This window comes from Mastacembelus armatus, chromosome 24 (assembly GCF_900324485.2).
Source record: "Mastacembelus armatus chromosome 24, fMasArm1.2, whole genome shotgun sequence".
NCBI lineage: Eukaryota > Metazoa > Chordata > Actinopteri > Synbranchiformes > Mastacembelidae > Mastacembelus > Mastacembelus armatus.
Window position 1 is genome coordinate 17,224,882 of NC_046656.1, and position 13,290 is coordinate 17,238,171.

At 42.2% G+C, this 13,290-nt stretch overlaps 1 protein-coding gene across 4 annotated transcripts; it reads left to right on the forward strand.

The window, feature by feature from the left end:
* Nucleotides 1-1,478: 1,478 nt before the first annotated feature.
* Nucleotides 1,479-13,205, forward strand: syt14b (synaptotagmin XIVb). Of its 4 annotated transcripts, none has more exons than XM_026318689.1 (9): nucleotides 1,479-1,502; nucleotides 3,317-3,364; nucleotides 6,131-6,277; nucleotides 8,175-8,306; nucleotides 8,592-8,857; nucleotides 9,117-9,554; nucleotides 9,680-9,860; nucleotides 10,264-10,320; nucleotides 11,446-13,205. In XM_026318689.1, exons 1-9 carry the CDS (start codon nucleotides 1,490-1,492, stop codon nucleotides 11,760-11,762), a joined length of 1,599 nt encoding a protein of 532 aa, XP_026174474.1. In that variant the 5' UTR covers nucleotides 1,479-1,489; the 3' UTR covers nucleotides 11,763-13,205. The 4 variants fall into 4 exon arrangements, with proteins under 4 accessions (XP_026174474.1, XP_026174476.1, XP_026174472.1 ...); XM_026318691.1 differs by having other exon boundaries at nucleotides 8,595-8,857; XM_026318687.1 differs by lacking the exons at nucleotides 1,479-1,502; nucleotides 3,317-3,364; nucleotides 6,131-6,277 and adding an exon at nucleotides 6,985-7,931.
* The last annotated feature ends 85 nt before the right edge of the window (nucleotides 13,206-13,290 follow it).

A 13,290-nucleotide genomic window follows, 5' to 3' on the forward strand; every position in this document is an offset into this window, starting at 1 on the left:
CCAGTGGGCGTGTCCTATAGTGTGACGTAATAAGGCATGCGCACCTCTTAATATAAAATGAGATCAGGTAAAGTTTATTAAGGGGAATTCAGGTAGTTCATAGTTTCAGTATGACAGTGCCCCCCTGCAGAAACCTAGGTCCATACAGAATTTGGCGTCGCAGTTTGGTGTGGCAGTAGTGGACCGACCTGCAAAGAGCCTTAATCTCAACCTGATCCAACTCTGAACTGAAACGGCAAGTCAGGTTTTATCTCAGTGGAAGGAATACATGAATAGGAGCTACTTTACCATGCAGGGGTCAAGAGGTCAAAGGGCACCTGAATCTGGGTCTCGGTTTGAAGCAGAACATTTCTAGCTCAAGCCTACCACCACTAGACAGACATAAACAACATAAACAACCTGTGAGACACACAAAACGATCAGGACAAGACTCAAACCTGCTACAATAAAGGGTCACAATATAAACTCTAAACTCTAAACAATAAACTATAACAAAGAGAGACAAACAGCTGTAAAGACAATTCCAATTAACAATGCTGCATTGTTTTTATCTGCAGCTGATGTAGGATATAACAACTAAAAATAATCACGATGGTTCAAAATGACACTGATGCTTATCTGCTAATTGCTGATAATAGAAAATGACATAAACTGTAGGACTCTCAGGTCTTTTGATTACATGAACACAACAGTTATTATAAGGCAAAAACAATTATTTCATCCCACAAGTAAATACTTTGTTTGTCCCCATTCTCCTTTCTGAAACACTTTGCTTGGAGTGATACTTTACAAAACCTCCAAAATACAAACTATCAGTTTATACAGGTCCACATATTCTGCAGCCCATGCAGAAGATAGGCGATCACACAGAGATCTCTCTCTCTCTCTGGCATTTATTTAAGATATTATTATATACCCACCATTTTACTTATAGATTATATTTGAAATGTCAGTGGTGTTTGTTGTCAGTGTACTTTCCTATAAACCATACAGTCATGTTAACATTAGTGTTTGTACTTTATTTGATTTTCTTTTTTGATTTACTTGTTTTCACTATAATTACTCTTGTGGCTGTGATTGACTAGGTTGTCTTGTAACGCTGCGTATCAACAACTCTGTGCCTAAGACAATAAAGTTTATAAAGAAATAAGTTTGAAATCCCACAGTTCAAGTTGATATTTATTACATCTTAAAACAAACACTTTTATAGACGGTGCCTCATCGTGAACCAATACCAGCATCGTCCACCTGTATTTGTTGCCTGTTCCATTAAATGTTTCTCACCTTTACAAACACCCTGTTGTTAGCAATAATATATTACATGGAAATGGAATTAAAATTGAAGGCCAACACACACACACTGTCACACACACTCACACATACACACACACTCACACCGTGCACAGACACATGAATGACCTCCCTCCTCCATCACACCCCCGCCCCCCCCACGCACACACACAGTTGGTAGAGTCCGGGACGGAGCATCATGGCGATAGACGGTGAGTACTCGGTGGTGTCCGGCGGGACTCGTGTGAAACTTTGCCCGGGACAGACTGAGAAGGCTGTTTCTACATCACATTTTATATTCGTGGCGGGTGTTATTTTTCTGATCCAGTCTGTTTCAGTCACTCTGTGGTTACCGCAGTGCTCCGGAGCTGGGACAGCAGCTAACCAGCTTCACGGGGGCTGATGATGCTCGAGCGCGGACACCCGCACTGATGCGGGGACGCGTGAAGTGATGCTGAAGTGGACGGAGACACGGGTGGTCCCGGTGTTTTGGTTGACCGAGCCACGTCTAAAGACGTTTAAATAAAATACATGCTAACACACGTACAGGGCAGTGGCGTATTGAATTTAAATACTGTTTTGCAGTGACAACCGCTTTATTTCGCTACTGTTAAGGAACTACATCACCTGGCGGAGGAATATGTCTTAAATATCGTCGCTAATAAAACGCCTTGAGTTTGAAAATCACTCCGCTATTCATACCTGCACGTTGTAAATATTCTCCCTTATATCCACGAGAAACGTCTGCAGCCAACACAACAGCCTGCGTGGCGATGGACAAGTGTCTCTGCAGGGTTTTAGTGAAAGTGACGGGGACGTGTGCCTTGTCCGGTCCCGTTACAAACACGGGTGTTAAAGTGTCACGTGCAGCCGTGCATGCAGCGGTGTTTGTTGACAAACCGTGACACCCAAGGGAGAGGAGGTGCGGCTTCGTTTAGGCTTGTCAGCAGTACCTCCCCACGGGCACCAAGTGGAGTGGAGAGATCTCAAATTCACATTTCATATGCTTAAATCAAACTAACCAGACTCTGCATATGAACAGTGGTCCATTCTTACTAGTCACTATAATTATTGTAAATATCTGGAATTTGATTTTTATTAGTCAGAATGTAGTTAAAGTGGTTCAACACACTGCCATAAGAACCATAAACCAAATACAAAAAAAAAAAAATAATGCAAAAACAGAAAACATCCAAACACTTGGTTGTTTATTTTAAAGACAGTGAAGAAGCTGCTGCAGTTTGTCTTTGGGTTTAACCTGTTTTCTGTGTATGACTGAAGAAAAAAAAGATCTCCTTTTTTCTATTACTCTGAAAAGCCCTTTTGTAAGACTACCTATTATTTTACCAGAAGCAGTCATAGTGCATTCAGTTTTGGCAAGATTTTCATCTCCTCAAGAATAGCTAAGAGTTTCTGTACCATTAAGTGAATTGGTCTTCAGGGGTCGGTCTATGTGACAAATGGCTGTTTGACAAAAGACATCTCCTCAAAGCTTTCTCTTTGCTCTGGCATCAAGTCAGTAGCTCAGACCACTTCCATTGTCCAGTCCCGGATGTGAGGCAGGTTATTGAAAAAGTCCATGAAATATTTGTTTTAAATTACAAAATGTACTTCATTAATTAAATGTGACATCCTACAGGGCACATCTGCTTAAAGGCTGGTTAAAGATGACCTACAATGGACTGAAACCCAGTATTTTAAAGACATCTTTCAAAATATGATACCAGCCTTCTCATCTAATTCACTGCAAGAAAGCAAACGTGTATTTCCAAAAATAAACAAAGATTGAACTGTTTCTTGCTTTGACAGATATTTTTCACTCATTGTTTCCAAGTACATCACCTTGTTGGCAAATGTTCAGCGTTAGTCATTATTCAGCTGCTTCGAGTTAATCAGTTTAATGTTTGCAGTCTTGATGACCATCTGCCAGCACTAATGTCCTGAGGCCTGAGCATATGTTTCCACAGTACACGAAATCTCATTTTAACCTCTGACTCTCAACTTTTCAACTCTCCCTTTCTCGCAGGAGGGGGGAGGAACTGTGGTGTTCATGAGCTCATCTGTGCCAGGCGAGGTGAGGCCACGCTGCAGCCCAGCAACTCCCTGCACGTGTTTGTCTATGTTCGCATATTGGTACTGTACATTTTTTGCATGTGTGATTGTTTCTTTTCACCGTATGCATGTTGGTGTGTTTGGCTACATGACCACTTAATTGACCATACTAAGCTTTGCCAGTTAAAAGCCCCAAAAAATCCCACATCCAAAGATTTAACCCAAGCTCCACCCTCTTTCCTGTGAAATTTCACTAAAGTTTGTTGCATATAAAGTTTCTTTATATAGACGGCAGAAAGCATAATGTCTGTGTGAATTATGCATGGCATATCAAGTTTTAGTTTACTTCAGCCAAAGAAAGCAGCTGTGTGTTCATGATTAATTCAGAGTGGAGGTTTTGTTTCGTATCAGAGGTCCACGTGTAAGCAACGTTTCTGAAATGCCTACTTACATCTTCTACCAACTACAGCAGGATTTGTAAAACTGGGGCAGTTTATTACATGAACAGTCACGGTGAGGAACGTATTTGTCACATTTATGTAGAAACATGACAGAATAATTTGTTTCCCCTGTATTTATTTGACATAAACAGTTCGTTGAAACAAGCACACGTTTCTCTCAGGTTATTATTCATTTGTTGTTTTCACATCGAACGGTTCACTGGCTGCGTTTTCCTGTTTGTTAGTGAGCTTGCTGGAGTCATTACCTGGAAAAAAAAAAGCAGATTGAATCCTGAGGCTCATTTCAGAGTCTTGAGTTCAGTTTCAGGTAACACACCCCAAGAAACAGATTTATTTGGTTATGTTTTCTTGTTTATTCTGTTCATGCACACTTACCGTAGGTGCACACTCACAGAGGATGGGACTGGGTGAAAGGGGGAAGGAAGAGAAAGTTTCAGTTTAATCTGCTTTGCTTTTAAAATATCAATCTGTCGTGAGAATGATGAGTGTTATGTAAGAAATAGCTGATAGTGGGGAGAGCTTTCTGAGAGACTGCCTTGCTACCGCTCCACTTTCCAGTGTATGTTGACAGAAGCATTAGGTTACTTAGGTATCTAAATAATTCAGTTGTCGTCAAAATTTACAGAGCAAGGCCATGTATGCAGCATCATCACACCCGGGGCACAGAGCCATAAGCTGTTAATTTTCAACAAACAGCTGTTGCTGTGGCCACACAGGTCATTGTGGCTCAGTCAACACAACTGTCAGCAGTGAGAGTAGATACGTAAGCCTGGCAAGTCCTGGGCCAGACTAAATGTAAGGATTTATTCCAGGCTGGATTACTTCAGAGCAGGACAACTTTGTTTTTCTTCCTCTTCTTAGATCATTTGCTATTTATAGCTATAAAAGTGCTTTTTTTGGGAACAGCTGGCTTTAAAGAGGATATTCTTTTAGAGAAGGTAAGCCTCTGCTGCCACGTCGCTCTTTTATCTCTCTCTCTGGCTGCTTTTGCCGTTCTTGGGAATTTAGCATTCATCATTTTGGCAGTCTGCAGCAGGCAGCGACTAGTTGTCAGGCTGCAGTGGTCTCTGCCTGTTGCCATGGTGAAACAAGTCTGTCCAGTTCGGTAAGTTCAGTCTGTAGTCAGGAGGTTTGAGAAAGTCAGCTTCTGTTTTTCTCCCCTTCTCTCTCGTTTGTGCTTCCAGGGACATACCAGTTTTCACCCTGTTGACCATTTTAATCAGTGACTGGTGATGAGTGCTTTGGATTTGTGCACCTGCTACCAGCCACATGCTGCAACATTTGGACTGTGTCTGCGTCATTGCCCAGACGCATTGGCCCAAAATGCAGCACTATTTCATTAATTTTTTTATAGTGTTGCAACGAACTTTTATTATTGATTATTCTGCTGAATATTTTCTCAACCCATCAGTTTATGTCTATAAAATGTCAGAAGATCATGAAAATGCCCATTATAACCAGAGAAAAACAGAAAACATTAGAGAAGCTACATGTTGGGAGGATATAGCTATAGAAAATGACTAAACTCGATGGTCAAAATGGAAACAAACAGATTATTCATTTTCTTTTGATTGACTGCTTGAAATTAAAAATTAACAGTGTCCTGGTCAAGATCAGCAACAAAAACAGTGAAGGATTAGCTGTGTGGATGTGTAAAGCCTTTAGATTAATAGTAAGACATTCACTGTTGAATATGGGAAACAAATGTACTGTATTATAGCTGTATTATGTACCTCAGGGACTTTTCTGAACCTCATCTACAGTGTGCTGTGCTTGACAAGCTGTCCTGGCCATTGAGGCATTTGGTCTTTAGAAACACTGTTCATGCTTCATTGTTCATGAGTTCCCCTTCAGCTGTTACATTGTGGTGTGTCTGTGCTGTAGCCTATTAAATGCAAGTCAAGCGCAGGTTTGCTTGGTTTCCTGAGTCTTCGTTTGAGTTAGATACAGTATGTTTGAGGCTCTTATAAAAATAGAACGCCAGCAGCACAGAGCTGCATGGTTACATGAAGTATGCTTGGCCTACATACAGTGCTGTAGATCGCATCTGGTATGTCTGTGAAGTGGAAAACCCACTGACCATTTAAAACTACAAAAGCTAATGCAGAATTTGAGTCCAGAATAAGACACCAATCATCAAACAGAATTATTTGGGGTATTAAAGAAGAGTTGTGCACAAGTTGTGTTGGTTTGGAAATGTAATAGTTACATATCCATGACCATGATTATATATGTTCATGTCTAATACTTGGTTTTGTCTGTTTCTGTTTTCCCTTTTTCTCCCCTGTCTCCCTTCTCTCCCTCTTTATTTTGGTTCTTCTCCTTAGTCTCTCCTGAGCTTCTGGGGGTCCTCTCTTCTATTGCAGCCTTCATGGCATTGATGGCGCTGTTTTTTCTTTACCTCAGCAACAAGCTGTCAGTGGAGAGTCCTGATGATCTGTCACATCACAGTGTCTGTAAGAACACTCAGCCGGGTATGCGACACACATACATTTACCACAGTGGCTGGACCAGGTATGTTCAGTCAGTCAGAAACTGGACGATATCATCTCAAATGAAGGTGGAGTGGGAGAAAACAAAGTGAATTAGTATCTTCCAGCGTCTAATTGACTGAACACACCTGATCCAGGTAATCAGCAGTGGGTAGGGCAGGGAGAGATGTAAGACAAGCAGGGCAGTGACCCCTGAGGAACATGGATTGCCCAGCCCTGGTTTACAGTAACACCCTGAAATTATCAAACTACATTCAATTATCTCTCCCCAGTCTCAGCTGTAGCTTTTTTTGATCCATGTTAACATTATTGGGGTAGATGAAATTAAAGGATAATTCAGGTTTATTGCAAATTAAGTCTCTTTTTGTAGGTGGTTCATCTTTATCGGTAAAAATAATGTTGTATGTCAGTAGTTGCTGAGATTTGTCAAATGATGGTCAGAACTATAGCAGTGAAACTATCATTTAATGTGCTTTTTGCAAAGGTATTGCAATATTTTATCCTGAAGCTAAATAGAAATCACTGTGAGGAACCTTATGTTACAAAACATGTATTATAATCCCTACCATATGTAAATGCTGCTCTGAGCACACTCTGAGATACTGGCACCACCATCCTGCTAACAACCACATGTCCATGTCAGTGCTTCTGATGAGCTAATCTGGTGGTCAGCGTGGTGACGAGCTCCCCGGCTGAGAAATGGCCTTCTTCAAGAGCTTCCAACAGAACCTCCCATCTGTCAGCATTTCCTCTATCTTGGACACAGTCACCAGTCGCGTGGACGACCTTGCCAACGCCGTCAGCGATGTCACTTACGCTGTCAGCGACCAGCTGACTGAGCAAGTCAACACTATCATCAGCAAGGTGGAAGAGGGTGAAAATAACAGTACTGGGCAGGAGTCTGGTCAGACATCCACAGCACAGGAAGGCAAGGCCAGCAATAAAGGCTTGTGGCAAATGTCTAGAGACTCAGAAACAAGTAACACAGTTTCAAAGAACAACCAAACCAGCGACTCAACAGAGGCAGAGTACACTCCGAGCCAGCTGGAGTGGGAATGGAGGGATGGGTGCTGGCGAGTTAAAAAGACGGAAGCTGAGTTAGCAGAGGAAGAGAACAGGAAGAAAGAGGAAAAGGAGCTGCAGGAGAAGAGAGAACAAAGGAGGAGAGAAAAGAGGGCAAAGCAGCTGGAGAAAGAAGCCAAGTCACAGAGAAACAAAGAGGAATCCCAAGAGGAAGAGCAAAGGGAGGAAGCAGATGGTTTAGAGAAAAAAGATGACAGTAGTGGACAAAACAGAAAGGAAAGTAACTGTGGGCACCTGCCTGCTGCTCAGCATGAAAGTGATGATTGTGATGAAGCTCCTCTTTCACCTGGTCCTGGAACTGAAAACAGGTTATCAAGACAGGAAAAGCAAAAAGATAAGGGGGAAGAAGAAAAAGAAGACATGGAGGACAGTTTGGAGAGAGAGGAAGATGATGAGGAAGAGGCTGACATTTCTTTAAAAGGTAAAAAAAAAGTGTCAAACAAGAAGAAGGCAAAAGACACAAATAAGGATTCAAAGAAATCAGAAAAGGCCTTGGATGAGAAAAAAAAGGAGAAAGAAAAGAAAAACAAGAAGAAAAAGAAAAGCAACCAAGGTTAGAGGGCGTGCTGCTTCTTTTTCACCACCACTGCATCATTTCCTTCTCTCGTTTTCAAACTCTATCTGACCTTTTCCAGATCGTTAGATGAAACGTTTGGCGTCTGTATCTCGACTTTTAAGTCACTTGCTTCTTTAAACACTGCCTGCATTATTATGGTTGATGAGATAAATGTATAAATAAATGTCATATACTTTAAATCTAAATGTTTGAAATAGACTGGCTGTGTTTTCTGTCCAGAGGGAGTTTTATCTGACAGTGAGGAGGACAGAGGCGCTGAGGCTGACGCCCAGCAGAACACAACCTCTGTGTGGAGCAGCAAACAGTCCACGGAGCAGGGAGGATACAGCAGTGAGGCGTCCAGTGAACGAGGTGAACTTACACACAGATAATGCACTCATTTGTTATCATATTGTTCTATTTAAGTTAGAGGAGCAGTCCAACCAATAGTAACGACACGTGCGCACACACTATTTTCCCATCTGGGTGACTGTGTGGACTGGTACAGTTTAAGAGCTTAACCTGACTCTGTAGGTAGATTTTATCATAGAGTCTATGTTGCATACTCAGTATCAGTATCTCTGCAAGGCAGTGTGTCTCCTATAATACTCCCTCCATATCACATTGCTCCTTCTGTATACGTTCCTGTCATGAAAGCAGCCACCAGCATCCAGAGGATAAAGACAGATTCATCTCTTAATGAGCTCCAGCCTCCTCCTTACCAGGACGAGGGCTTGGCAGCCTGCGTGTCCACTCGCTCCCGTTCAGAGCGAGGGGTTAGGAGGGGGTCGTCTCCCCAGCGTTGCCATGACAGCCCACACTGCTCCAGTGAGGCTAGTGTGGACCAGGACACTGAGAGCTACCTCAACAAAGGCTGTGAGGAGGATATACCCAGTGACAGCACTGCTCTTCTGGGACCAGAGGTGACATCAATTTAAAATCGGATCCCAAAACATAGTTTAAACTACACTTGTTACAAGATGACCTGTAAACTGTGGAGAGAAGTGTCTTTTTTTCTGCAAGAAACACAACATTAGAATAGCTTAAACCAGACTACTAGTAAAACCTGATTAGCTAAGACATACAGAGTTCAGTGCTTTAGAGCAAAAAATCTAAATAAATGATACAAACACACATTGCAATTCCACTCTACTCATCCAATCGTTTCATTCTTCCATTCAGGATTGTTTGGGGCCTCAGCTCCCTACAGCCTATGAACCAGAGCCCCTTGCCAAATATGGCACACTGGACGTTGCCTTCGAGTATGACTCAAGTGAGCAGTGGTTGGCCGTCACAGTCACCGCAGCTACAGACATCCCTGCGCTCAAACAGACAGGCAACATCTCATGGCAGGTCCACCTGGTCCTGCTGCCCACTAAGAAGCAACGCGCCAAGACTGGCGTGCAAAAAGGGCCGTGTCCTGTCTTCACTGAAACATTCAAGTTTTCCAGGGTGGAACAGGAGGCTCTGGGGGACTATGCTGTTCGTTTCCGCCTGTACAGTATCAGGCGGATGAAAAAAGAGAAAGTCCTGGGAGAAAAAGTCTTCTACCTGACTAAGCTTAACCTGCAGGGCAAGATTGCTCTTCCTGTCACATTGGAACCAGGTTCTGAACTTACAGTAAGTAACCTTTGAGAATCTATATTTTCTGCTGTGAACATTTTGCTCTGAAGTATCAGGATGTGGACCTGCTTCTACTTACACTGTTGTGTCATCGCAATCGTTTCTCGTGTTTTGTGTCGCAGGGTTGTGGCTCGGTGGTGAGTGTGTCTCGCAGTGCAGGAGCTCTGTCTTACCGCTCTACTGAAGACTCGTCATTGCCAGAGATCCTCCTGGGTCTCATCTACAACGCTGCCACAGGACGGTTATCTGCTGAGGTCATCCAGGGAAGCCACTTCAAAACCACAGTGTCTGATAAACCTGTCAGTAAGTACAAAAGCTGCCTTGTTAAAGCGTTGAATTCTTGGGCTTTGTGCCGTCGTGGAATGAGGTGGTAAGTGACAGTGTAAACCTGTTCAGGAAAATTCTTCCTCCTGATGTTCCTTCCTGAAAGAGTAGTGATTCACCAGGCAGTTGTTTTGGCAAAGCAGATGGGCAAGACTCCCAGCAACAGAAACAAACAGTGCACAATTACAGTTTTCTATACAACAGTACCAACTATTTTAATAACCTAAGTGATTGAATCAGTAATGCTGAACCAATTGCTGCTTATTAGAGTTTCCATGAAAGCTGACCTTATTGTGTGTCTCAGTCTTTGAGCTGCTGATTCTGACTGCTTCCTCTCTTTCTTTGTTCCAACCTTGTGTGTGCCGTGGTGTGTGTGTCACAGACGGTCTGTTTTGTTGTATAAAACACTTCGTAGGGGGACAGCTTTATATCATGAGAGGTAAGTCAGCAGTGAATAACTTTAAGTACACGATGAATTACTGCATGTGTTCAGGATAAGACCTCACATATTTCTCCTATCAGATAAAGTTCATCAATATGACAGTAAGGAATTAATACTGAGTAATTAATCACTCAGAGCATGTAATACTTAAAAGTAACATCACATTTAAGGGCTGGTTTATGTACATTTCAGAACCACACATTTACTCTTTGCAGTGGCTTGTCATGCAGAATATTTGATTTGTGGTGCTCATAGCACTGAAAGCTGTACAGTAGTTTACCGTTCTGACGAGGTGATTTATGCTGGTGAGTGTGTGCAGTAAATTTAAATTGACCAGGAGGTTAGCTTAGGTTTGCACTGAAACAGCTAATGTAGCCCTGTCCGTCAGTAACAAAACCTGCCTGCACAGTGCACCAATTAACACATTAGAAATCTTTAATCTTTAATGTTAAAACTTTCCTTCAGTATCTGAAGATACCAGACTTTCAAGGCTAAGAAGGAATGTTTTTTTACAATGGAGGGTTCTGTTTATGACCAAATCAACTGAAAAGATGAGTGTAGTTTGTTGATATATTGTGTATCCTACATGTTCATATTAAGGCAACTAGCAGTCAGTGAAGGTTCTGCATAGGTCTTGAGTACCACAGACAGAACACTGTGTGGCAAAAGATTAAAAATACCCAACAGCAACACATCTTTCCAGACCCAGTGGAAACTGTCCATAATGTGGTTTATGGACCATTTGGAAAGACACGTCACTGTTTTTATTAATTCATGATGTGATTTTTTTTAATGCTGCAAGTGGAGCAGAAAATCAGATATCTCTTACCGTGTGCAAATAAACAAAAATACCTTTATGGTCAGATATGACTGGTTGGTGTTCACTAGAACACAGAGCTCTGGTTTTCTTCCTGGTAAGTTCAATGAGATAATATTTTTATCTTATTGGCACACAGGACTTTGGAGGTTCCATAATTTGGGTTCTTTGGTTTGATTGCAAAAAGGGAAATAACCAGCTTAATGGGCCGTGAGAACACCTATTGCACAATTAACATTTTCTACAGTGCTGATATCTCACCACTTGAGGGCACTCTCTCACTGCTCTTCCACACCTCCTTTCAGACACCTTTGTAAAGCTGACCATGCTGGATTCAAAGGGGAAGGAGATGTCCAAGTGTAAGACGGCCGTATGCCGTGGCCAGCCCAACCCCACCTACAAGGAGACATTTGTGTTCCAGGTGGCACTCTTCCAGCTGTCTGAGGTGTCACTGGTGGTGTCAGTGTACTGCCGCCGGAGCAGCATGAGGCCCAGGGAGAGGCTGGGCTGGATCTCCCTGGGCCTGAACAGCACCAGCGAGGAGCAGCAGATCCACTGGACAGAGATGAAAGAGGCAGAGGGACAGCAGGTCTGCCACTGGCACACACTCTCCGACACATAGGAGCTAGATTTATAGCCTGAATGTATATTAATAGCATTCCCTGGACATTAAGAGGTTTAGGTGGAGCAGAAAGCATCTTGTGCGATGTCTTGGGTGAGTGTGCTGCATACAGGTGTGAGGATGGGCATGGATTCCCAGTCTTCACTGCCAAAGACTGCATGAATACCCTTTAATCTGCTACTTCTCTCAGAGGCAGACAGACTAAGTTTATTGGGTCTTTTCGCTGAGAGAACAAAAGGCAATGGCAGACTGTAAATGACATTATAATGACCAAACTAACCAAGAATAGAAGGAAACGATTTCTTCAAGTTTTCCAATGATTCTTCCTACAGTAAAATCTGCATGTTCACTAACCGTTTACAGGACAATGATAAGACACTTCAAACATTTATATGTCTCTGAATCTTGGACCAAAAAGCCTGGTCCAGGACCAACAGACTCCTCCCTGATTCCTCTGGACTTCAGCTGTCACCAGCATACCAGACATTTCTTTGTCATAGACACTGACAAAAGACAATGCAATGAAAAGACTGTTACTAAGGGCCTTCAACATGCTGCAACTATGCTTTCGAGCTACGCTTTGTACGATTTGTTTACATGCACATGACATTATGCAAGATCCATTCACTGGTTTCTCTCGTTATGTTTTTAATTCAGTCATTTCAACAGTTTGTGGGTTTGTGCTACACAAACATCTTTATTGTGGTCTTGCGTAACTCAGTACACTATGCATCCGATGCCACTTTAAAAGAGAGAAATGAATTTCGGTCTTGTGCTCACTGAGTCTAACAGAATTGGACACATCTCTGCATGCCACTGGTATCAAAGAACGGCTTCTTTTCAGATTGAGTCTTTTTCACCATTCAGCCTTCTGACAACTCAGCCATGTTCATTCATGTAGAAACACGGTGCTTCCTGCTGAGGAGGAATATGCAAACGCCTGTGCAGTCCAATAAACCTTGCTATTTCACTAAAGCAGTGCAATTGACAGCCTCAGCTGCAGTTGTTTTGAAGAGAACTGGATTGGCAAAATGAAATGACAGAAAAAAATCATATTTTCTGATTATAAGTAAATAAAGATGTACTCTAAAGGCTAAAATAAATGACAAATACTGTGCAGAACGAAGAGGGAGATCTGGTTTTACCTTTTCTGTTCTCATCTGGAACAAAAACAAAGTTAAACTCTCAGACAAAAAAGCTATGAGTCAGACATACCCCACCTCTCAAAAAAAAAAAAAAAAGACTACATAGTTACACCCATGTTGGAGTAAAAAGCATGAAACCCTCTCCTCCTCTCTGCTGGCTGAAGGTGAGGGGTGTGGGATGCATTTTTCTTTTTACTTGATGTCGGATTTTAAGCCCTTGAATTTCTGCAGGGCCAAAGGTCTAGAAAGATTCAACCATTTCATCAATTATGATTTCTTGACAATCATATGACTAGCATTCCTACCACATAAACAATTGGCTTGCAGAAAAGGGAGTAACAGATACTGTAGTGCTTTTAGGACATATTCAGCATGCATTTTGT

Coding starts and splice junctions, on each gene's coding strand:
- syt14b (XM_026318687.1), top strand. CDS start 6,995: ATGGCCTTCTTCAAGAGCTTCCAACAGAACCTCCCATCTGTCAGCATT. Junction 8,307..8,591: donor TGAGGCGTCCAGTGAACGAG/GTGAACTTACAC, acceptor CTGTCATGAAAG/CAGCCACCAGCATCCAGAGG. Junction 10,321..11,445: donor ACAGCTTTATATCATGAGAG/GTAAGTCAGCAG, acceptor ACCTCCTTTCAG/ACACCTTTGTAAAGCTGACC.